General features: G+C 38.3%; 1 protein-coding gene across 1 annotated transcript in view; it reads right to left on the bottom strand.

Annotated features, from left to right (window-relative positions):
* Nucleotides 1-584: 584 nt before the first annotated feature.
* Nucleotides 585-24,920, bottom strand: part of SCARA3 (scavenger receptor class A member 3) — a 37,222-nt gene continuing 12,886 nt past the window's right edge. Inside the window, exons 2-6 of the mRNA XM_039346030.1 lie at nt 23,587-23,643; nt 23,195-23,314; nt 10,266-10,364; nt 6,890-7,933; nt 585-3,331 (exon numbers count right to left, since the gene is read on the bottom strand). Of these exons, the coding sequence (XP_039201964.1) occupies nt 2,892-3,331; nt 6,890-7,933; nt 10,266-10,364; nt 23,195-23,314; nt 23,587-23,643 (1,760 nt within the window). The 3' untranslated portion in view covers nt 585-2,891. The remainder of the gene's footprint in view (nt 3,332-6,889; nt 7,934-10,265; nt 10,365-23,194; nt 23,315-23,586; nt 23,644-24,920) is intronic.

Genomic DNA, 24,920 nt, shown 5'->3' with positions numbered 1-24,920 from the left:
CCATATAATCCCACAAAATGGTGATTTATCTAGAGCACCGTTTTTCAACCTTGGCAACTTTAAGATGTATGGATTTCAGCTCCCAGAATTCCCCAGCCAGCCTGGAAATCCACACATCTTAAAGTTGTCAAGGTCGAGAAACACTGATTTAGACTTACCATAATCAGATAATATTGCGAAGATAGGTAGATAAAAGTGCCGAGTCTAGTCTAAACATCTGGCTGACTATACAACCAACCACCACCACAACAAAATACCCTTCACCTATATTTTCAGTTGTTACCTAAATAATTCTTAATTCCATGGTTAGGATTTTAGTTATCAAACTTCTATTAGTCTTTTGATTGTGAATCGAACTGTAGATTACTACCTGCTACTACTATTTCTACTACTAATTGTTTAAACTTGTGTGCTGTCCAACTCTCGGTGACAGATGATCTCTGATGCACTCTTTCTTTCATAAGGAAAATAGCAGGTTGTCCAACTGATTGTCAGGAAGAATATACCCCCCCAAAGAAATACAGACATTGGAATGGTCAAGCTTTACAAGTCTCTGCTCCACCACATACAAAGAAGACCAGCAATTTCATCTCACCTTTACATTACTTTTTTATTGTTTTGGATGTATATGTTTAGCAGTTATACTTGTGTAAGAGAGTTACAGATGAAAAGATCAGTGACACAATCTAGTTGTACTATGAAATGAATGCACAATCATATGAGCCAATATCGCTTATGAACACACTTGCACATGCACACACCCATATATACAAAAAGCATGGCAACTGTGTAACATGAAGATAGGAAGTTGCTATTGATTGAGTCAGCCTATTTATTCTTTTAGCATGGCTAATTTTTATTTATTTATTCCATTTCTAGAGCCACCCAACTGGGCTATATTAACAGGTAATCTCTCTCCAGAGCTTTAACTCTCTATGGAGATATTAGAGACTGAATTTAGGTCCATATACATGCAAACCATGTATTTTAATTACCAGTGATTGCTCCACCTACTTACTTTGCTAATAGCCAAGCACTGAGAGGGTGGGACCAGCTCTAGGCCACATGAGGTAACCATATTTCAGTGTCAGTGAGTACAATCCAAAGGTGCACCTCAGAGGCTTTTGCAGTGAGATCCACATATCATACGAGGATGCTGTATATAACTATCTGGAATATACAGGTTTGCTAAATGGCTAAAATTACAGTACATCCAACTCACTTTCAGCCAGTTTTATTATCCCTTCTCATCCATATTTCCTGGGAGAGGGAAACTACTCACTGTTTGAAGCTCCAAATGTATTACTTATCATTATAGAAAGAGGCCATACAAATGTGGTCTTGTATCTGCTCTGTGGATCCATCTGGAGGTTCAGATGGAATTTAGAAGCCTCCTATAAGGCTAGGGCTACTGGCTTTGGGGTAGCACATGATCCAGTTTAGCAGATGATCTCTTCGGAAAGCAGAAGATCCCAAATGCAATTTTTGACATCTTTAGTAAAAACATGAACAGGCAACCAGCAGCCCCAGGATCATATGTAGCCCTCAATTTAATTTCAGAGGATTCAGTCTAATTCAAGAAGCCCATTTAAGAAGCCCTTTGCAAGAGCAATCTATCCTGCTCATTATATGGGAGAAGAGGAAGTTAGAAAGAGAATTATCAAATTAGAGACAAAGGAATGCCAGAAAGAGACAATAGGGCCCTAAGCATAGTTCATTTCAACTTCGTACACATCCTTCGACAGAATAAAAATTGTACCCTTCCTTATTTGAGTAATGAATCAGGTAGCATGTAATGGAAAAGACTAATCTTTGTGTGTAGATCCACTTCTGGTTAGAGCATGCAATATTTGGCTAGATCATGTACAAAAAAATCTGCTCTAATAGAACACAGTTTCAGCCATTATCACACCATCTTAAAGATCACAACCTAACTATCGAAAATCTATAAGCTGTGACAAGCCTTATCCTATTTTATTTAGTTCTTTGATCCACCTAATCTTGTGTTATCTAGTCCATTTAGCATTTTTGTTTTTACAATATGGGAGGTTTTCTCCCAGCTTTCTAGTCTATTTATTTATTTTTTACAATGTGGGAGATTTTTCCCAATTTTTCTGTCTTCTGGCTGGAGAGCTGAGGTCAGACGGTATTTCTGACTGCAAACCTGAGCTGGGCCATTGTGCTGTGTATAGCCCACCCTTTATGGTGCTCATCTGACAGCAGTGGGGATAGGTCTCTGCTCTCATGAATACTGCATAGTTCAGTAACTTGTTCTGTTTTGAGGTCTTCCTTAGCCATTGGCAGCCATCACAGGACATTGGGGATGTGTCACTTGCTGCGGGACTAAGAAAAAGAAAGGAAGTTTCCCCAGCTGCTAATCCGTATGTCAGGCTCTGTAAGGTCAGAGCAGTGGCATATAGAGAATGGGTCTCTCTCTCTCTCTCTCTCTCTCTGTGTTTGTGTGGGTACACACACATACAGACAGACAGACATATTCTCATATTGGCACCTGAGCATATAAAAATCATAATGTTTCCGTTAAAAAGGGCAATAATAGCAGAGAAGGCCATTATCAAAAGGTGATCTTTCAAATGCCAACCTTGACTGATTGATTCACTATGTTAACGGAGAGATGAAGAAGGTGCTTGAGGTGGTGGGACCTGCAATTCTTTACCTTTGGAGTTCCCAAAATTAAGGAAATTCAGTGACTTGAAGCAATTTTTCAAACTACCCCCTAGCTGCTGGAAACAGAGCTTGACAGTCCAGAATAAATGACACCATCCATTCCCCATTATCTTGATGCCTTCCTGGGTAGATAGGTATCTGCAGTGAAGAGTTTTTTTTTCCAGTTGTCCACATTAAAACTTTTTTTGGGAGGGAAAAGGGAGTTTTTACAATCCTGGGGGGCCTGGAGGGCCTGGAAATCCACGTGAACCTCGTAAACCAGGATCTCCTTTTCGGCCCTTTGGCCCTAAAGGACCAGGGGGCCCGAGTTTGCCTGGGATGCCTGGTTTCCCCTGTGGGCCAGATGGGCCAGGTGGACCAATGGCCCCCTCAGGCCCTGGAGATCCAGGGTCCCCTTTGGGGCCTGCCCGCCCCTTGGAACCTCCTTGTCCAAAGCTACCCTTGCTTCCTTTGAATCCAGTGGGGCCTTTGGTGCCCACAGTGCCTCTCTCGCCTTGAGGTCCAGGAGGTCCGGGAGGGCCCAAGGAGCCTTTTGGCCCAGGAAGGCCCAGACTCCCCATGTCACCCTTTACTCCTCTGCTTCCAGGTGGCCCTTTAATGCCAAGATCTCCTCTGAATCCCCTGGGGCCAGGAGGGCCAGGAACACCTGGAGAAAGAGAACAGGCAAGGAAAGACTAAGCAAATGGGCAGCAATACCTTTTTTTTTTGTTTTTTTAAAAACAGGTTTACATTGTTCATTATAAAAATCATCCCGAATAGTATGCAAAATAAAACTATTACACATTATACAATCATTTCAGTAAAAATAATGGTGGATAAAGCCCAGGAAAGAAGCAAAAATGGCATCTTCTGATTCAATGGTAATCTGTAGAAGATGACACCAAAAAAAACAATCTGCCTTGATGACCCTAAGGATCCTCAAGTAAGGATGCTGTAGCCCAGGGTGCCACAAGCACAGACAGTGGGCCCCACATGGCCTCCCAGAACCCCTTTATGGATCCAAATCCTCCAAGAGTGGGCAAAGTAAGTATTTATCCCATTTTTTCAGTGTAGGATTTTTGAGGAATTTTAAGAGAAAAAAAACCCCAGCCTGGTTGAAGGGTTTAAACCTGGTTGAAAGGTACCCATTTCATCCCTTAAAACTTTCCAACCTCCCCCCAAATCTTTTGGAGTTTTGGGCACAATTATTTTGGAGTACCACCCTTAATGTGCTTAGTAGTGCCTGGTATAATTCCTGACTTGATGAAATGGACATGAATTGATTAGAAGAGCAGCTTAAAAACTGAAGAAGCTTCTTGGATGAGAAGTGAAAGGTCTTCAAGGAAAAACAAAAAAAGTCCAGTTGCCTTTTGCAAAAGCACCTTTGGGACAGCAGCTTAAGAGCTTGTTTAAGAAATGAGCAATGGACAGAAATGTGCATTGGGTGGGCTCACATAAACTCTTTTGCCATCCTATAATCCTCTGTAGCTTCAGGACATATTTTGGACCACACTGTTTTTGTGGAAGCACCATTACTTCATCCTGCCCGAGACACAAAATAGCCTGACTTAGGCCCAAGACATATCAAGTGCACTAAGGCATTTTGGATTTGCTTGCTTTTGCAATTTCATGTTTGTTTTGGCATGTTTTTTCCCAGTTTGCAAATGTAATAATTACAACATGTCATATGCATTTTGTGCATTTTTCTTAAAGCACGTATTTTGTATACGTTTCCCTCTAAAATAACAGTTTTGTGCCTTTTCTAATATGTGTAATTTTGTAGGCTATAATACTTGTTTGTACATATGTCCATAATACAATATTCTGAAAAGTGAGTATTTCATAAGTATGTAGTTTATTCCAAGTGCATTTTTAAATTCAAAAAGTGTTTCTAACTGAAGTTCCCCAGCATAACTGCAGAAAACAGGATTGAACAAAGTTTTGATTTGAAATTCTGGGACAGAGCAGTAAAAGCAACATTAGTACTATAAACAACAGCTGTACTCCTTGCACATAACTAGAGTTGTAAGCCCAAAATATCCAGAAGCATAAAAATGTGGAAAACCCCTGCAGAGAGGAAAAACATCTGCATTCTGAAAATGTTTAGGTAGTTCTTATAGCTTTTGGAGAGTGGGGGACAGAAGGTTGGAGTAATTTTATGCAAGTTTTTCCTCTCTGAAAGTCATGGGGTTTGTAACAGTCATGTATTATCCACTGGAGAATACAAGTTTTTTTAAAAACAGTTTTTTTAAAATAATTAGGATAGTAAGATTGTTTCCTTTCTAAAATTGATGTTTTAAGGTAAAAGAGAGAGGGAAGGACATTCAATCCCATTATTATATGATAACTTGATACTCAGTTTTGATATTGTAAGTCTCAATGGATGACAAAGTTTCCTTGCTTGCTGCAGACACATAATTCCTGCTGCCTAGCTTCAATTACTCATCTGAGAAGCATCTTTCCAAAATTCAAATTCTTGTTTTCTTTCATCCCAGGTAATGCATTTGACAGGCAGGTGGTAGACTGATGTAATTGTGTATTACATTAAAATGGCATAAGCAGCAGTGCTCTCTTACTGCTGTGACAATACATCTATGCTCATTTATTGTTTAATTCTAAGTTGGAGACCTGGAACTGCAAATAAATGCCTATTGACCTCCTGTTTTGATGAGGGAATTCATATGATGCCTTTTTAAAAAAGTGGCCAGAAACTGACAAAGCCAGTATTTCCACATAGATGTAAAGAAACTTACAAGGTATGAAGAGCTTTTCTTTATATATTCTAGGTAGGACATAACCTAATTAACTAATTAAAAAGTACAGGAAGTAAAAGTTAACAGTGCACTTTTCTATTCTGTAAAGGTGACCAATAAGCCTCTGGAGCAGCATTGAGAGAATCAAGGCTATTTGTCAAAATCCAGGCACACCGGATTACCTGGGTTTATGAGGTCAGCATTCAGAGGAAGGAAAACCACTAGTCTGGGAGATAATGGAATGATGATTTTCTCTTTCTGTCTCTCATATTCACTTCTAAAAGGAAGTGGTGACTCTTCCGCTCAAAACTGAATACCAGTTTTGTGGCAAATAACATCTCTTGTTCCATGCAGGGTTTTTCTTTCTCAACTGTATTGACACGGGGGAGTATTTAGTTCTATGCATGTGTGTTTAGAAATATTCTATTGAGTTTTCTAGGGCTTATTTCCAAGTAAAAGGGCATAGAATTTGCTCCATTGTGATCAATCACAAGAGATGGACTCACAAATTGCAATAAGCTATAGTTTGTTTTTACTTTGTTATACTGAATTGGGCAAGATGCTTGACTAATACATAACGCTAAGCCATAAACTATGACTTACAGATCAAAAAGATTGTATTCATACGTTGCCCTAAATTAAAAGACCAAATAAATTAATTTAATGCTTAACCCAATGTGTGAATCCAACGCTTACTTGCAAATGAATGCAGCCAGGTCTGATAGAGATCTAATGTGTTAGTAGGGTGCAGACATCACATCATGCCGTAAGATGATTTACTGCTTCTCACTTATAAAGCTGTAAGATCCATTTATTGTAATGTAGCATTATATACAAACCAAAGCGTATATAGTGGTGAATGCTCCAACACTGGAAGTTTTTAAGAAGAGACTGGACAGCCATTTATCTGAAATGGTACCCCCTGAGCAGGGGGTTGGACTAGATGACCTACAAGGTCCCTTCCAACGTTGTTGTTGTTGTTGTTATTATTATTATAGCTTGTTTATTAGACCATGGAGAGATAATTTGTGTAGACATGTGTTTTTCTGGAAAAAAATATCCAAATTTGTGAGGGAGAAAAAAAATCATTTTGAATAACTTCCTCTTTAACTTTTGCCTCCTGCTCTCTTCAGTAATTCACATCAAAATTGTAACTCATTACATGGAAAATGTTTTACATAATCAGGAAAGTAACTGACAGATTAGTCATTTTGTGTACCCTATTTGTTTGCTTGCTTTTTAAATTGAAAGCTTCTGTAGTCTTTGTATTTGTATGCTTTCCCAGATAAGCTCAAAGATACTCTGTCTTTTAGTTTATGAGGTTTTTTATTCAGAAAAATATATTTCTAAGAAATTATTAATAGACTCTCCCACATATTCACAGTTCCATTAAACAGATGAAATGATTCTACATTAGGATCTTTTTATTTGGGAGATATTCACCTGGAAAACCAATCCTGCCATTTCTTTACCTTGTATAATGGTGATGTTCCTCAGGATCTCCCCATGATGGATATCAACAGCTTTCATCTCTTCCATGACCATTGAAAGGTTGCGAATGTTAAAGTTTAACTGGGCATTGAGCAGGCTAAAATGTTCTCGCAGAAGATCTGTGGTGCTTATCATGAGGCTGACTGATTTGTTCAGGTAGTAAAGCTCTTCAGCATGTGTGTGGAAGCCCAGTGTGCAAGAGAGTCGCACATCATCCAGGTACTTGAGCATGCTGTGGACATGGTTATCAGTGGCATTGATGTTGGTAAAGATTGTGCTGATCTCAATCTCATGGGATGACATACGGCCTTCTAAAGTCTGAAAGTGCTCAGCTGTCCGGTTTTGCATGTATTGAGTATGGTACTGAAAGTCATGCATGTTCTCCTCATGGTCATCCAAGAAAGAGGAGATATTGTCCAGCTGCAACTGTAAACTTGTTACTTGGAGTATGAGTTCATGCATACTCTCTGAGTTCTGGCTGATCCTTTGCGAGGCAATACCTAAATTAGTTTGAACATTCTTGACCAGGTCAGCTGTTTTGGAAGAGGTGGCCCTCAAGCTGCCAAACAGGCGGGTGTAGTTCTGCCACTCAGTCACAATCTTCTGTAGTGTCAGGGTCTCCTCATTTGTCTTCCTTTGGATGATCTGGATCCAGTCTGAGGTCTGCCTACTGGTAAAGTTTATTTGCTGCATAGCAATTTCAACATCAAAATGTTCTTGTGTTAGCTCCTTGAGTGAGCTGCCTAGCTGAGAAGTGGAAGCCTGCCAGCCCATCACTTGAGCCAGAAAGAGGCTCAAACTCTGGTTGGCTTGCTGAACAGCAGAGAAACATCTATCCACTTCATCAGTGATCTTGCTGCTGGAAGATGAAAGCTGCTGATGGGCTTGTCCAGCTCGATCAAGTAATACATCTTGGGCCAAGAGCTTCTTCTGAATCTCCTCCAGCTCTTTTTGCAATTTGCTAATCTCCTGTCCAAGTTGCCCTGTGTCATGACACAAAGAGCTGTTGTCCATTGATTTCTGATCTGAATGAAGGAGCAGAAGCATATCAGTTTAGTTGATAATACTGTTTTAATGCGGAAGTTTAAGCAGTAAGTGATTACAATTTCTTCCCATCACTAAATTATGAAGAACATATTAGGAAAATAACGTACCTGCATAAAAATAAATACATGTTACAGAATCCAGTTTCCCTTGTTGCAGAATTTAAGCTAAAGTGATACTGAATAGCTTCCCAATGTGATTATCTGCAAATCACATCAGTCCAGGAAGCTTAGTCCTTGACACCTGAGGATGATATAAGCTGTTGTTAAACACAGCTGGAAACAGTAGGTTGGAGATGGCTGACCCAGCATACAAAATACTGGAGGCACTGGTGGCACTGCTTAATTTGTTGCTACAAGGTCCTGATCTGGATCTTGTTTTTCCTATCATTGTAATCTGCTAATACCTAAGAAATGAGAAATGGATCACAGGTCTTTGACATCTAGTCTTATTTGAACTTCAATTACCAAAATGTTGTTGAATAAATGGAAAACAAGTTCTAGCCACCATGTTTCTAAATTGTTCCTTAAATATTTTAACTTATCCCAAAGCTATATGAGTCAATAATACATAAATCCAATTATTCAATGTAATGCCAAAGATATGCAGAAGCTTACTAACTGAATGATTTTTTCCTATACATAGCCAACCAGCATGTTATCGTATATGACTCCAAATTTCAAAATGAACCCTCCAAAGGAAGAGTAAAAAATCTTAACAATATTGTCTGATCCCAGTTTTCTTATATAAGATACCTACGCCAATTGGAAACTAATTGTGTCCAAGTGATATAGTTGTGTATGCATGGATATATATCTCATGAGAAGTTGTAATCCTCATAATGGGAAGGCCAGAACAGCAGCAGAGACTAATAACTACTAGTTAAAACCAGTTGTGTGTAAATAAGTTATTTCAGTTGATCCACAATCCTCATATACCATCCAGTCTCACAAACATCAACGAAACAATCATCATAGAAACATAATTCATGCACAATCCCTTCCTCCAGCAGAAACAGCAAGAAAGAAAAAAAGAAAGAGGGTGCAAGAGAATGAGAGAAAAATGTAATTACACTGGAAAGAGAAGAAAAGGGGGAACAAAACTAGGTGGAGATAACAAGGCGGGGTGGGGGTGGGGTGAGCCAGAGAGGTAAAATCCATGAAATTCTACAGAATGTTTATGACTAGATTAAAAGAAAAAGAAAAAGAGAGAAAAGATATATGTAGGCAAGCAGTCTGTCTCAGCAACAGCTAATTTTTTAGGTTAATTTAAAGAAGCAGCTTTATTTGCAATCTTTTGTACCAAATGTCTATGGAGATTTTTAGTCATCCAGGTCATGGTTGTCCCAAAGATGCTTTTTCAAGATGCAACTGGACTTTCTTGTTATTCTTTACCTCCCTGGCTCACACCCACTCACTCACCCCGAAGTCCAGTTGCCTCTTGAAAAAGCACCTTTGGGACAATTTTTTGTACCTTTTGCGTATTCCTTTGTTTTAACAGGTTCTTCTGTTTTCTTATCAACACATAAGGGGAATAAAAGAATGGAAAACAACCCAACGATCCTGACTAGCTTCTGTACCTGATCTGGGAATTATAGCAGATGGAAAGGTGTTTAAGTTTTAAACTCCCAGCTGCTGGCATGAAAAGACAGTTTCTCTGAAGCTAGACAGACACAACTCCCCATCCAATGAAAATCATTGTTTTGAAAGAGAAAATAAGAGAAAACTTATTCCTTTGTCCATACTGAAGTGGTAGATAACTTCTGCGTTTTAAGATCAACCATCAACAGTAAAGGAACAGCCAAGAAACAAGCTGCAGACTAGCTCTTGGTAGAGCAGTCACAAATGCCTTGGAAAAGATATTCAGATGCTATGATGGAAGAAGCCTACCAGCAAGGTGCATGGACTCAACCACAATTGCAATGAGTACACTGTTGGAAGATCAGAAGGACCAGTTAGGCACAGATTACGATGAAGAAAATTTATCTATATGGTTGCTAAGAATCTACCCCAATCAATCAATCCTCTCCATAACCACAATGGTCCCCAATCTAAATACAACTGCCAGCCAAATCAGTTATGGGAGATGCTGGAAGTTGTTAATTTAGCATCATCTGAAGGATCAGAGGTTCTCTAGTTTGCAATACAAAAGGAGTCTTGTCTTGCCTTGCATACAGGAGATATCAATGTCAACCCCCTGTGGGAACTGAAACATGTATGATATCAATATGGGAACTAAAACAAATGGAAGTAATTAGAATATAACATTCCTGTGTTTTGGATGAAAACACCAACGTGGCAACATCGCTCTTACCTAGTTCCTGAAGATTCTTTTGCACTGACACAATCGTCTTTTCATAATATGTCTGAGTTGAGTTAAATTTATCAGCTATTGATCCCACTTTCTTGAAAACTGCAAAAAAAGCATTAAAAATGAGTTAGCATGCAATTGTCTTCAACTCAAGATTACAACTTCACAGACATTATCAACTGAAGGTGAATAACTGAAGGTTGGGCAGCATAAAAAATCCAGGATGAAAGAAAACTCCAAGAGATTTTAATTGTGTTTGTTCATTTCCTGTTGCACCACAAGCCAAACAGTGAGGCAAATTTAAATAGGAAAGGGCCAATCCAAAATAACATGTGTAAAATCACCTTAACAATCTTGGCCTGGAGTTGGACTTCCGGTGGTTAAGGCGGTGGAGATGGCGGCTACTTTGTAGCCGTCCTCCTGAGACGGTGTTAGATCCGCGGAGCACAGCGTTCATCAGCTGGCCCGCGGCTCGCAATCCTCTTCCCGGGCGAAGGGAAGGGGTAGAGATCGCATGAATAGAGGTAGAACCTCTTAACCTTCCCTGGATTTTTATTTTAGGGGGGTAGAAAGAGTGCTCCCTCGGAGTTCATTGCCTTCTCCGCCTCTCAGCTGTCTTTGTTTCTTCGGAAACAAAGCGAAACGCCGCTACCATCTCCGTATTTAAAGTAACCGTGAGTAATTTTAAACCGGACAGAACTGTTTAAAGGACTTTATTTATAGTTTAGCTTTATTTTATTTTTTTTTTAGTTTACTTAGTTTATTTAGTATGTGCTGATTTTTTTATCTTTTGAGCTTTCTTTTTTTTCTCGCGGGCGGAAAAGTGAGAGTGAAAGTAAAATGGCGTTTTGAAAGTTTTTTTTTTCCTTTGAAAGACGGACTGGCTGAATTATTGCTTAATACTGCTTTCTTTTTTAAGTTTTTTTTTTTATCTTCTGGGAGTTTTCTAAATTGATTCTATTTTATTCTATTTTACTTTATTTTTAATCTTTTGGATTTTTTATTTTTTACTGGTATTTTTATGAAGAAAGGAAGATAAATTAAAATGGCTTCAAAACGACAACCAGCTACTACAGCTCCTAAGGTAATCTCTTCTCCTGCTACTTCTACTGGGCAACAACAACTTAAAATAATACCCTCAGTGCAGCAACCTAAAACTACTCCACCTTCACCTCCCCCATCTGGTACATCAGCACAAGACATTAAAGAAATAATGGTAAATGCTGTGTCACAGTTTAGGGAGGAAATGAAGCAACTGTTGGAACAGAATAAATCTGAAAGTAAGGAAGAAATGAAGCAAGAGATGAAGGAACTTTTAGAACAGAATAATACTATTTTGAGGGATGATATACTTTTAGCTTTATCTGGAGTGGCCTCAGTGGTCGTGAAGCTGGATTCTAGAGTGGAGGAAATTGAAGAAACAGTAGAACTTTTGGATTATAAATTCCAAGATATGGAGAAAAAAGTGGAAACTTCACAAGATGATATTCTTATGTTCCAGTATAGACAGATGGAATATGCTTTGAGAATAAGAGGCCTGAAAGAAGATAAAACCCAAGACTTGATGGAAATGGTGATTAATGACTTGGCTGTTATTTTGAACATAGATAAAGATGAGTTACGTGGGGAAGTGGAAAGAATTTATAGAGTTAATTCTTGGATTGCAAAACAGAAGAATCTGCCTAGAGATGTGGTGATATATTTTGCTAAGAAGTCTTTGCGAAATCAGATTCTGCAAATTTTCTACAACAAAAGATTCCAGATTGCTGCCCAAGATATTATTATATTAAAGGAAATTCCACCTAAAATTTTAAGAAGCAGAAAAGATTTTGCTTTTTTAGCAAATGAACTTAAAGCAAGACTGATGCCATTTAGATGGGAGATTCCGATGGGTATTGTCCTGAGCCATGCGGGGACACGTTATAGACTTAATACAGTTGCTAAAGCTAAGGATTTTTACAAAACGGTCCTGGGTGCAGGCTCACCTCTGCCCATGATGCACAAAGTCTTGAGTGATAAAGAGATGGAACAGAAACCTGAAGGTACAGGTGCGATGACTGCTGGACAGGTGGTATGGATGTCCCAAGCAGAGGTTAAAGAACAGAGAATGACCCGTGCAGCACATAAACGCAAAGAAAAAGAACAACAGAAAAAAGAAAAAGAAATTAAAGAATCTACTCAGCAAATTGTCTCAATGCCGGTGGGAGGAGCAAGACCCAAAAGCTCTGCAACATACTCTTCAGTAGCAGAATTTGAGGGGATCTTCTCCAGGCTCAAGGCCAAGGGAGATGGCAAAGCTCCTGACCTGGAATGTTAATGGATTAAATATTCCTCAAAAGAGAAAAAAAATCTACCATTATTTAAAGCAACACAACAATGATATTATCTGTTTGCAAGAAACTCATATTACATCTAAAGACCAAAAATACTTAAACAATCCTCGTTTGGGATCTCATTTTGTATCTCCCGCCCCTGGGAAGAAAGGGGGTGTGGTAATTTATGTTAAGCAGAATTTATCTGCTATCCTGTTAGAATCAGATCCTCATGGAAGATATGTTATGCTTGAACTTGGTTTATATGGCAAGAAAATTCTTATTGTGGGGCTGTATGCACCAAACCAGCAACAGGAGCAATTCTACAGGTTGCTACATCAGAAAATAACCTTGTTGGACTATAGATCTGTGATTTTAATGGGAGACTGGAATGGTGTCTTAGATATACAAAAGGACAAAAAAGGCTCTTCTACTTTTTTTAAACAGGCTAAACTACCTAAAGCCTTCTTTGACATGAAAGAAGATTGGGAATTGAGAGACTATTGGCGTGAACGTAACCAAGAAGAAAGGGACTTTACCTTCTTCTCAGATAGACACCAATCTTTCTCAAGAATTGATTTTTTTTTGATTACAACAGATTTATACAACAGGGTGAAGAATGTAAAAATTTTTCCTAGGACATTGTCTGATCATAGTCCAGTTTGGATGGAACTGTTTGCTGAGAAAGAAGACAGGAGATCCTGGAGGGTGAATGAGAATTTATTTAAACAAGAAAAAAATGTCCACAAACTAAAGGAATGTTTAAAGGAATATTTTGCTTTAAATATGAATAAGGGAACATCAATGTCAATGGTGTGGGATGCAAGTAAAGCTTTTATGCGCGGTATTTTAATAAAAATGAATAACTTGCATAGACAGAAACAGATTCAGAAACGTAAAGATTTAGAAGAGGAGATTAAATTAAAAGAGAAACTCCTAATTTCAAATCCTTTAGATGAAAAGGTGAAAGGAGCTATAAAACTGTTAAAAACACAATTTAACATGTTGATGGCTGATCAAGCTGCAACCAATTTACTATTTATGAAACAAAATACATTTTGTAATGCTAATAAACCAGGGAGATGGTTGGCTTATCAGTTAAGAAAGAAACAGAAACAGAGGAATATAGATAAAATAAATTATAATGGTAAATTGGTTTATCAGAAAGAATTGATTAAGAAATCTTTTTTAGAATACTACCAAAAATTATACAAGAGTACTAATATTCAAACTACAGATATAAACAATTATTTAGGTAAAGTTAATTTTCCTAAATTAACAGAAGATCAGGAAAAAGAGATTAATGGTTTAATTACTAAGGAAGAAATTGTTACAGCTATTAAACAATTGAAATTGGGCAAAGCGCCGGGTACGGATGGGTTGACATCTATTTATTATAAAACTCTAGTAGAAGAGATGACTCAACCGTTGTGTGAATTGTTTAATAACTTATTACAGGGGTTAGAGATCCCTCCATCTTGGCGTAATGCATTTATATCACTGATTCCAAAAGACAATCAAGATCTTACATTGCCTAAAAATTATAGGCCTATATCTCTTTTAAATGTGGATTATAAAATTTTTGCAAAAATTTTAGCCAACAGGCTTATGGGGATCTTGCAGCAGCTTATACATAAGGATCAATCGGGTTTTATAACTGGAAGGTATATGAAAAATAATGTCAGACAAATCATTAACTTATTAGAGTATTTAGAAAAGAATAACCAAGTCTCTGCAGGCCTGATATTTTTGGATGCTGAAAAAGCCTTTGACCAAGTGAATTGGCAGTTTATGTTATGTTTAATTAAGGAGATGAATTTTGGACAAAATATATTACAAGTATTATCTAATATATATCAAAAACAGACTGCTCAACTTATTGTAAATGGGGGTTTGTCAGAGGCTTTTGTAATAGAAAAAGGTACAAGACAGGGATGCCCGTTATCTCCGTTATTGTTCGTTTTAACATTGGAAATTTTGTTGATTAAAATTCGGGAGTCTCAAGAAATAAAAGGAATAGAAATTAATAAAAAAGAATATAAATTAAGAGCCTTTGCAGATGACTTGGTTGTTACTTTGTCTCAACCTACTTGTTCGGTGGTAAAATTATTACAATTGATCCAACAATATGGACGTGTTTCTGGTTTTAAAATTAATAATAATAAGACTAAAATATTAGCTAAAAATATGACTAATGGTGATAAACAGGTTCTAGTTAAGTTAACAGACTTTGAAATTGTTGATAAGGTAAAATATTTGGGGGTTATATTATCTGCTTCCAATGCAAAATTGTATAAAAATAATTATGAAAAGCTGTGGACGGAGGTACAGAAGGATTTAAAAAATTGGAACAATTTACAGTTATCCCTTATGGGTAGAATTGCAGTTATTAAAATGAATGTCCTGCCAAAGTTTATTTTTCTGTTTCAAATGTTACCTATTTTAAAGAGTGAACGTAATTTAGATGAATGGCAAAAAGGTATTAATAAATTTGTTTGGGCAGGGAAAAAACCAAGGGTGAAACTTAAAATAATGCAAGATTTTCGTGAGAGAGGCGGACTCAAGGTACCAAATATGAAATTGTATTATGATGCTGTAGTATTAACATTGATTAGCGATTGGGTGAATTTAACAAATATAGAAATACTTCATTTGGAAGGTTGGGACTTACTTTTTGGATGGCATGCCTATTTAATATTTAATAAAAAAGTGGATTGGGTTTTTAAGTCTCATATTATAAGAATCTCTTTGCTTAGAGTGTGGAGGAAGTATTATAAATGTGATTTTAAAATACCATTATGGGCTATACCTCGGCATGCCATAGAAGGCATAAGGAAAGGGGTTAATATGGATATGGTCTCTTATGCACAGTTACTTAGATGGGATGGCCAAGACTGGCAGTTAAAATCTTTGGAAGAATTAACACATGAAAATCTAATTTATTCATGGTTCCAATATAGACAAATAGTGGATAGATGGAAGATGGATTGTAAAATGGGTTGGCTCAGAGAAGATGAAATTCTTCTAAAACAAGTAAGAGATCAAAGGCCAACTCATATAAAGAGAGTTTATGGGGTTTTAGTGGAATTGGATTCAGAATCTGAATTAGTTAAAGATTGTATGATTAAATGGGCACAGAATATTGGTGAATCGATTTCAATGGATATTTGGGAACTTATTTGGATAAGAAATGTTAAATTCACACAAGCGCAAAATTTAAGAGAGAATTTTTATAAGATGTTTTATAGATGGCACCTTGATCCAAAGAAAATGTCCATTATGTACCCTAATTTACAGCCGAAATGCTGGAGATGTGGACACTTGGATGCTACTTATTATCATATCTGGTGGATGTGTAAGTATATAAAAGCTTTTTGGATTAAGATATGGTGGAATATTCAAAGAATTTTTAGAAAGAGGGTAAAATTTACTCCGCAACTATTTTTATTAGGTATTGTTATTGATTGTGATGCTAAGGAGGTTATATTGATGTTAAATTTGATTACAGCCGCTAGGCTGTTAATAGGACAATATTGGAAGGAGGAATCTTTGCCTACTTTACAAGAGTGGTTTTATAAAGTTTCGTATTTGGCAGAAATGGCAAAGATTTCGGCTTTTTTAAAGGAGCAATCTCAAGAGAAATTTTTTGCGGTATGGGAAAAATGGATAAATTTTATACAACATAATTTGGATATGGAAAAATATTATTTAGCTTTTCTATAACTTGTAATGATTGTTTTTTTTTCTTTTCTTTCTTCTTTTTTCTTTTTTTTTTATGCTTTATGTATTATTATTCATATACTTTTTTATATATGTTCTATTTTCCGTCTACCTTTTTCTTTTTTTCTTTTCCTCTCTCTTTTCCTTTTCCTTTTTTCCTCTTTTTCTTTTTTTTTCTTTTTTTTTAGTATATATTATTTACTTTAAAGCTTATGTTATGTATATTATTATTATATATATTATGATCATGATTTTTATTATTATTATTAATTATCTTATAAATTGTAAACGTTATTTTTAAAATTTGTTAAATAATCCTATATTCAGTTCTGGGAAGTCGGGGGGGGGGAGGGTGGGGTGGTTGGGGGGGTGGATGTTTATCCGTAAAATTTTTGAAAAAATTCAATAAAAAAAAAAAAAATCTTGGCCTGGAGTTTTCAAGTGTCTCCTTTGCTACAAAAGTTACAAATTCCTTCCTGGGAAGGAAAATTATGGGATTTGTAATATAACACATTTGAAGAATTAATATTTGGGAAATCCACAGATCAGATGCTAGAGCATTGAGCTTTGGCTGCCTGTTCAAATGTTTACTGTTGTGTCATTTCTTTGCCATTACTAAATTTATAAATCTCTGTTATCTCCTTTCTTGTGATTCTTAGAGTCCCCTCTGATGAAAGTGTTTTTCTGCCATCTTGATGCACAAAATGTATAATGAAAATTGAAAGACCAAATAAGTCTAGCACAGCTTTAAAAAATACCCTCAAAGCCATCCATTCCCACACCAAAGTACACTCCTTAGCCATCAAAAAGGCCTCTGTCCTTGCTTGAAGATATTATTTTTGATGTGCCCAACTAAAACAAGATCAATATATTGATCAGATTTCAGTAAATTGATCTACTGATAGGAAATTGGTAGCTCAAGAAGCCTGGTTAATCTTTCATTCTGCAATAGTTGTATAACTATTTCTCTCTCTAATACAGATAGATCAGCCCACTTATTTTTATTTCCTTTCTCTTCAAGGGCAGAGTTCCTTCCTCTAGCCAAGTACTAAGTAATGTGGAACAATGTCAAGTTCTCTGGTCAATACATCCCCCCCACACCCCAAACATTCCCTTGTCCTGGCCACTGCAAGATTTTCTTGACTCATGTTCAGTTTGCAATTCACCATATCCTTGCATTTCTTCCAAGCAGCTGCTCATCTGATCCTTACATTCTGCATATCTCCACTGAGGTTTTCTTCTTATGGATAAGTGTTACCAGTGAGGAACAAAGCTTGAAAGGGATGAAAGTTTATGGAATCAAATCATGAATTTGACTGTTAAAAATTCAATTTATATAGGTGAAAATATTTTCAGAATATTTCCTAATTAATCAATTTTCCTTGTTATATGGCCACACCCTTCAACCTGATTCCTGACCTCTTCACTCACCCTTCTGACCACTTTTGGCTGCAAGAGAGACTGAAACTCTAGATCCTACTGTCATTTTTTTCTTGTTTGAATGCATTGGTGGACAAGTCCACCTAGAGACAAAGTCCTGAAACTGACCAGCCCATACTTAGCTTTATGTGTGGTAACTGAAAGGATCCATGTTTGCAGGAAGTCTGCTTCCTCACATCATGTTCTTAGAGTAGTTTACAACTTTCACCTCAATCCACTCTGCTAAATTGGAAACCAGATTGGTCTAGTGCAGCGTTTCTCAACCTTGACAATTTTAAGGCATGTGGACTTCAACTCCCAGAATTCTGGGAGTTGAAGTCCACATGCCTTAAAATTGTCAAGGTTGAGAAACACTGGTCTAGTGGTTAAGGCACCAGGCTAGAATGTCAGAGATTGTGAGTTCAGGTCCTGTCTTAGCCAGGAAAGCCAGCTTGGGTGATATTGGGCCAGTCCCTCTCTCTCAGCCCACCCCCTCTCACAGGGTTGTTATTGTGAGGAAATAGTAGGTGGAAGGTGTGTTGTTGGATATGTTCGCAACCTTGAGTTATTTGTAAAAATAATAAAGGTAAGATACAAATAAATAATTAAATAAATCCCTTTCTCAGAGTCCTTCAACACCATATGGATGTTGTCTTTTAAGTGTCACTGAAATTTCCTGCAGATGCTGCTGGGTATCCTGAATGTTATTCTTTGGGCTTGTATAGGATGACAAGCTCTGGGCTTTAAAAACCTGACAAACATATTATGGCATCAAAGTTAGAGCCTTCTGTGTATCTTATATATAGTCATATAGAGTGACTATTATACAAAAAGTATGTACTGTATATAGCTCTTCTAATAAATAACAGCTGTTTCTGAACTAAAATAATATCAGTGATGTTGACCTTTCTTCTATTGTGTCCATTCTTTCCCTGTCTATTATGTCCTAAAATCTAATATACAAATGAGCTATTTAGGATTTTTGCTTTCTATCCTCTACATTCCTTGGCTCAAAAGGGGGAAAGATTTCTAATTGCCAGTTGGAATTGGTTCAAACTGAGGGCAAAAGAAAGATAAGACTCTGTAACTAGCCCTGGGACAGTTGTTTTTTTAGGGTGCAATTTCCATTTCACCTGTTATCAACACCAGATTGTTCCTTGAAAGGGATATGATTGCTCTCTCCATCTTGGGAATGTTTAGGCCATGTTTAGAACCTGGCAGATTACATAGCATCTGAAATACACAAGGCCTAACAGTAGCTGACTGCTCTTTCAACATATCACTTTTGTTCCAGGCTTAACAAGCACTTTTGTTGCAGGGCCCCATTATAGACTGTGAGAGGAATATGCAAACCAGACTGGGGTGACTTTTCATTCTTTCCAAGTCAAAAGAATGTTGAAATAAATTATGCAAATGGTCTCAGGACTTTGCATTCATCCATAGAACAATTCTTCAAAATCAATACAGGTGGACCTAATTCCTGTGATAGAAAAGGCCAGGAAAAGAAAGACTGTATTTGTAAAGGACCCAATTCATTTAGGGGCTGCAGAGAATAATAAGGCAGATGAAAACATTCAAGGAATACTTTCAGATTACAAGAGGATAGGTCCTGCCGAATGGGGTTTTATTCTAAAACTAAGAACAAAAAAGCAATAACAAAAATGGAAGAAAACTGAGAATGCAGCCCAGCTGTTGGGAATCAGGCAGCAAACAAGCTCATTATTAATGGTTTGTCACACAATCAATCAGATGTTCAAACTGGATTGGGCATTTTTATCCACCTATTGACTCCTTCCTAAAGACCTGGGATAGGCAGACATTGTTTGATGGAATTTACAATTATTATATGGAGGAATCAATAATTCTTTTGTCTTTGGCTTAGCACATTGTGAACCCAGCCAACAAAGACTTCTTCAACAAACCATGGATAAACACATCAACATTTGAATGATGTATGCGATATATCAACCAGATCAATCTGATAATGGTTTGGTTTCATGTTTTTAAGACCATCTTGCAAATAGATATATTAAAACATTTTGCCAAAAGGCTTCATAGAAAAGATGAGACTTATTTGCAGATGTTCCAGGCTAAGCAGATGGAATCCAAGCTGGCAGGCAAAGAGGCAGTGGTAAACCAAACACTTCCACCAAAGGACTCACATCCCAAGATTGCCCTTTGCTAGCCAGCTCTTAAAACTGAGTCATCAGATGAGGAGAAAGTGGAACAGGTGCAGGCTAATTGTTAGAAAAAAGACAAGGCTGGACCAAGCAATACCATCAGAAAGGAATCTGGGAAGAAGGAAGAATTGTTGGATATTTCTTGCCTTCCTCCTTCCACGGCAGCTAACATTAGAAAGAAATGTGGACTACTAAGGCCTTTTTCTGCTGTTTTGCATGGCTTGAGCTATTAGAGGCAGCTAGGGACATAATGAGATTCCTAGGGCTGGAATGAAGAATATTCTAGCTATCTGGTGGATAAAGTTGCTTGGACTTGCCTGGAGTTGAATGAGCTAGTTATGTTGAGGCAAGATCTTATGTAGTTGGCTAAGATGAGTTTGACCCTGATAACTCCTGAGGAAGCAGGCAAGATTATTAGAGATGCTAACTCAACCACATATTTATTGAATTTATGCCCCTATGTACTGAGTAGGTAAGAAAATGGCTTATTATAGACAAAAGACCCAAGAACAAATCTAACAATTTATGATATTGCATGAGAAACAAATGGTTCAGAAAATAGTTTCTTCTTGGAATTACAACAACAGAAACTTGGCTTTTGACAGAGTCATGATGGGTCTTAACTTGGAGAAGACAAAATTTGTATATATGTTTAAACAACCTGGTTGAAAAATCAATAGAGAGATAAAGGTCTGCTTCAACATAGTAAAATCAAATGCCAAATGTATTTGCTCCATTGACTCTACTTCTGATTTACTACAAGAGTAGAGTCTTTGTACAAGACCTTGTACAGAGTATATTCTGGAATCTTTCTAACAAAGCATGTGATAGAAAGGCATTTACTGTAATTGTACTTTTTGCAAAAATAATCTGATAAATGCTATATTATTTAAATATGAGGCTCATATGTCAATTATTTTAATAATAAATGCCTAAATGAACAGAACAGGATGAATTAAGCTTTACAAATCAAGTCTTATATTCTAGAGTTTTTGCTTAATTAACAAAACATTGAAGTATGGCCCATTAAAAATAGATGATCTGGAGAGAAGCCAATCTAATTTTCCTACATACGATTTTAAACCAGGAACTTTTAAGTACAGCATCAACAAAGTAAGGAAGTAATCCTAATGTGGATTGGAATGCATATATTTTGAGTGAGAGTTTAGTCCTTGCTTGCAGTGAGCTTTGTCCAGTCTCTAAAAGGACAACGGTGTTTGGTACACTGATGAGTACTGTTAAAAGGAATCTAAAAAAGCAGTCCTGAATATTACAACAGCCCTTGAGATATGTGTATATGAGCTAAGGCCAGCCTAGTATTAAAAAGTTCTAATTGTGACTGGAATGTACTATCTATTGTTTGAATGGAGAACATTTTGAGAAGGTAGTTGGGATGCAGCACTAGAGGAATGTGGAGAAAATGGATTACATAAACACTTCAGTTGTATTTCAAACTGGCCATGGTACATAGATTGGCTTCTTGATGACCTCTGGAACTACCATCCTGGCTCTCCTTGATCTTTCAGCAGATTTCAATATCAAGAATGGTGTCCTTCTGGACTGCCTCTGAGGGTTAAGATTACAATGCATTATGTACACAACAATGGGAAACCACAGATGCCTGTTCTTTAGCTGCTGTTGGCCTTCATATGTATCAAGTTTTTCCTAAGAACCTAGGGCAGCGGTTCTCAACCTTTGGGTCGCGACCCCATTTGGGGTCGAACAACCATTTTACGGGGGTCGCCAAACAACGCGATCCGCCATTTTTTCCCTCAGGGGCGCCGCTGTGCATGCACACCACGCATGGGGGTGCCGCCGTGCATTCGCGCCGCGCATGGGGCGCCACCGCACATGCATGCCGCACATGGGGGCACCCCCCCACGCATGTGCGCCGCACATGGGGGCGGCGCGTCCTTATGACTAGGGTCGCCGTATAAAAAGGTTGAGAACCACTGACCTAGGGTATCATCAGCAGCAGCAACAGCAGCTACAGCAACAACATATTCCTGGTTTCCTAGTTCCTGCTCAAAGAGGCAGTGCTGTGGCTAGGAAACCTCCCACAAATTCATCTTGTGACTGTCCTTGTATTAGTAAGCTCTCCAGACAGTCATTCAAGTCCTGATCATGATTATTGTAATGCCCTCTACACAAGGCTGCTCTTGAAGGCCGCACAGTTGTTTCACTATCAGGTCAAAATACAGTGGTATGGATATACAGGTAATTCCCAAGTTACGAGCGTTCACTTGATGCTCGTTCAAAGTTACGTGATGAGAGCCCTAGTGCTTATGAGCAAGTCCTGAAATTACGAATGTTGCTGAACCACGGCAGTTGTTCGCCCTTACGAGCAACTGCAGTGGCACTGCAACATTCACCCTGGTAGCCCTCCAGTGGCCCATTTCTGGGCGACAGCAGCCTGGAAAAGGCTTCTGGTGCCTGGATTGGGCTGTGGGGAGGTTTGTGGAAGCATCCCCTAACCTCAGATCCAGGTATCAGCAGCCTGGAAAAGGCCTCCGGAGCATCTCCCGGTGCAGATCCAGGCAAACGGCCTGGAAAAGGCCTCCAGAGCCTGGATTGGGCCATGAGTGGGGGGCCGCAGAAGCATCTCCTGGCCTCAGATCTAGGCAGCAGCAGGAACCGCAGCAGAGAGGAGATGGATCTTGTTCAGGTACATCCACAGCGGCAGGAAGCATGAGATATCTTAATAGGTTGGGGAGGCCTTGGGGGCCTGTTCCATCACTAGGTCCTCCATGGCCTTCCCTATCCTGAGATATCTTGTGTTCACTTAACGTCTTAATGTCTTATCGTACATCTTAACGAGCAAGGGAGTGATCTCGTTTGAGGTACGAAATTCACTCTATGAGTTTCTGAGTTACGAGTGGAATGGGCAGGCTCCATTACACTCGTAACTTTAGGACTGCCTGTAATGGGCATACCTGTCAGCTTCCAGGTGCAATTCAAGGTGTTGATTATAACTAACAGGAACCCAGTACTGGGCCTTCTCTGTCAATGTACCTGGACTCTGTATTCCTCCAAATATTAATGTGATAGATTAATTAGATTGCCTTCATTTAAAAAGTCATTAAAATATATTTTTCCCTAGGCCTTGAGCTAAGATGGGTGATAAGCCTTTCATTAGACTTTCATGTAATGAATTGGATGGTTGTCTCTTCAGTCAACTTTTTCTTTCTGCTTTGTTGATATTAGTTTGTATTGTTTTTACTACTGTAAGCTGCCCAGCATCATCATGAAGCTAGGTGGCCTAATAAACACTTAAGCAAAAAATGAGTAGTCCCTTTCTTACCTAAAGCTGCCAGCACCACCACTGCCATTACCAGCAAGACAACAAAGACATACAACACTTTCACAGATGTCTGTAGAGTTAGGTTTTTCTCACACTGGCTGCAGTTGGTCCTCATCCGGCCTGCAAGAGATAAAGTACATATGGAGAGCCTGGTATATCTAGGGCTGAGTTCAGCTTCTGATTTCATTCATATGACTCAGGTTTTGGGAATATACCCCACAGAGAAGGGACTGTGAGAGCAGACCCTGAATGAAAACGGAACATAGTCCTCAAGGGTGGAAGGGTGATTTTGGAGAACCCAGTAGAGTTTTCCAATATTTTCTGGCCCTGGAATGAAATGGAAAAAGAAGGACAATGAGGAGACAACCCAGCCAGGCTTAATTTGCTCTTACCATTTGGTCTATATCTGAAGGAAGGCATTTCGTCGTCTTCTCCAGGAAGGTCCTCTTCTAAAATATAAAAGTAAATTACAAAATATGTTTAAGTATCAACAATTGCCAAAAAAGCCCTGCTACATTTTGCCTAAACCTGTTATATTTGGCTTTTATCGAACATCCTTTTGAGTTCTTTGGGTAAAGAGGTTTTATTAAATAATGCAGGTGCCTCCTACAGACTTATAGTGCTGCTAGAAACAGATAAAGAGTATGTCTTGGGACACAATGAGAAGGTTATACAGAATTCAAATACCCACAAAAACAGAAGTTGGTGTTTAGTTATGTCTTCACTGCACACTTGTTCCTTTCCAAACAAATGTAAATACTGTCCTCCTTCTATGATCAGGTGCTCTCTAGATTACAGCTGCCCATAATTTTCTGGTAAGCAATTGGCCTATCTCCAAGTCTGACACATCTGAAGAAACCAAGTTGACTTCAATGCTTCTTATTTTAATTTTGTTTGACATCTTCTAATCTTTAGTGGCAATTTCATCCTCTGAGTGCCAGAACAGAAGGTCTACATTCAAGAGGAAGTTATTACTATCTTAGGGGTATGCTGTGCCATGCAGAAAATACAATATATTTTGCTGTGGCAGAGGAACAACAAGGGTGAAATCTCTTTCACAGAACTTCTCTTTGATATCAGAACTTGTGCCTTGTTGTTGTTGTTGTTGTTAATTGCGAAGTCGTATCCGACCCATCGCGACCCCATGGACAATGTTCCTCCAGGTCTTTCTGTCCTCTACCATCTTCTGGAGTCCATTTAAGTTCACACCTATTGCTTCAGTGACTCCATTCAGCCATCTCATTCTCTGTCGTCCCCTTCTTCTACTGCCCTCAATCTTTCCCAGCATTAGGCCCTTCTCCAGTGAGTCCTTCCTTCTTATTAGGTGGCCAAAGTATTTGAGTTTCAACTTCAGGATCTAGCCTTCTAAAGAGCAGTCAGGGTTGATCTCTTCTAGGACTGACCGGTTTGAACGCCTTGCAGTCCAAGGGACTCGCAGGAGTCTTCTCCAGCACCATAGTTCAAAGGCCTCAATTCTTTGGCGCTCAGTCTTTCTTATGGTCCAACTTTCACAGCCATACATTGCAACTGGGAAAACCATGGCCTGGACTATACGCACTTTTGTTGGCAGGATGATGTCTATGCTTTTTAGTATGCTGTCTAGATTTGCCATAGCTTTCCTCCCCAGGAGCAAGCATCTTTTAATTTCTTGGCTGCAGTCCCCATCTGAGGTGATCTTGGAGCCCAGAAAAATAAAATCTGTCACTACCTCCATTTCTTCCCCATC

Source organism: Crotalus tigris, unplaced genomic scaffold, assembly GCF_016545835.1.
Source record: "Crotalus tigris isolate CLP2741 ecotype Arizona unplaced genomic scaffold, ASM1654583v1 scf7180000017987.690289119674:8195010, whole genome shotgun sequence".
NCBI lineage: Eukaryota > Metazoa > Chordata > Lepidosauria > Squamata > Viperidae > Crotalus > Crotalus tigris.
The sequence above is the reverse complement of the archived record's forward strand: the minus strand, read 5'-3'. Positions and strand labels throughout refer to the sequence as shown.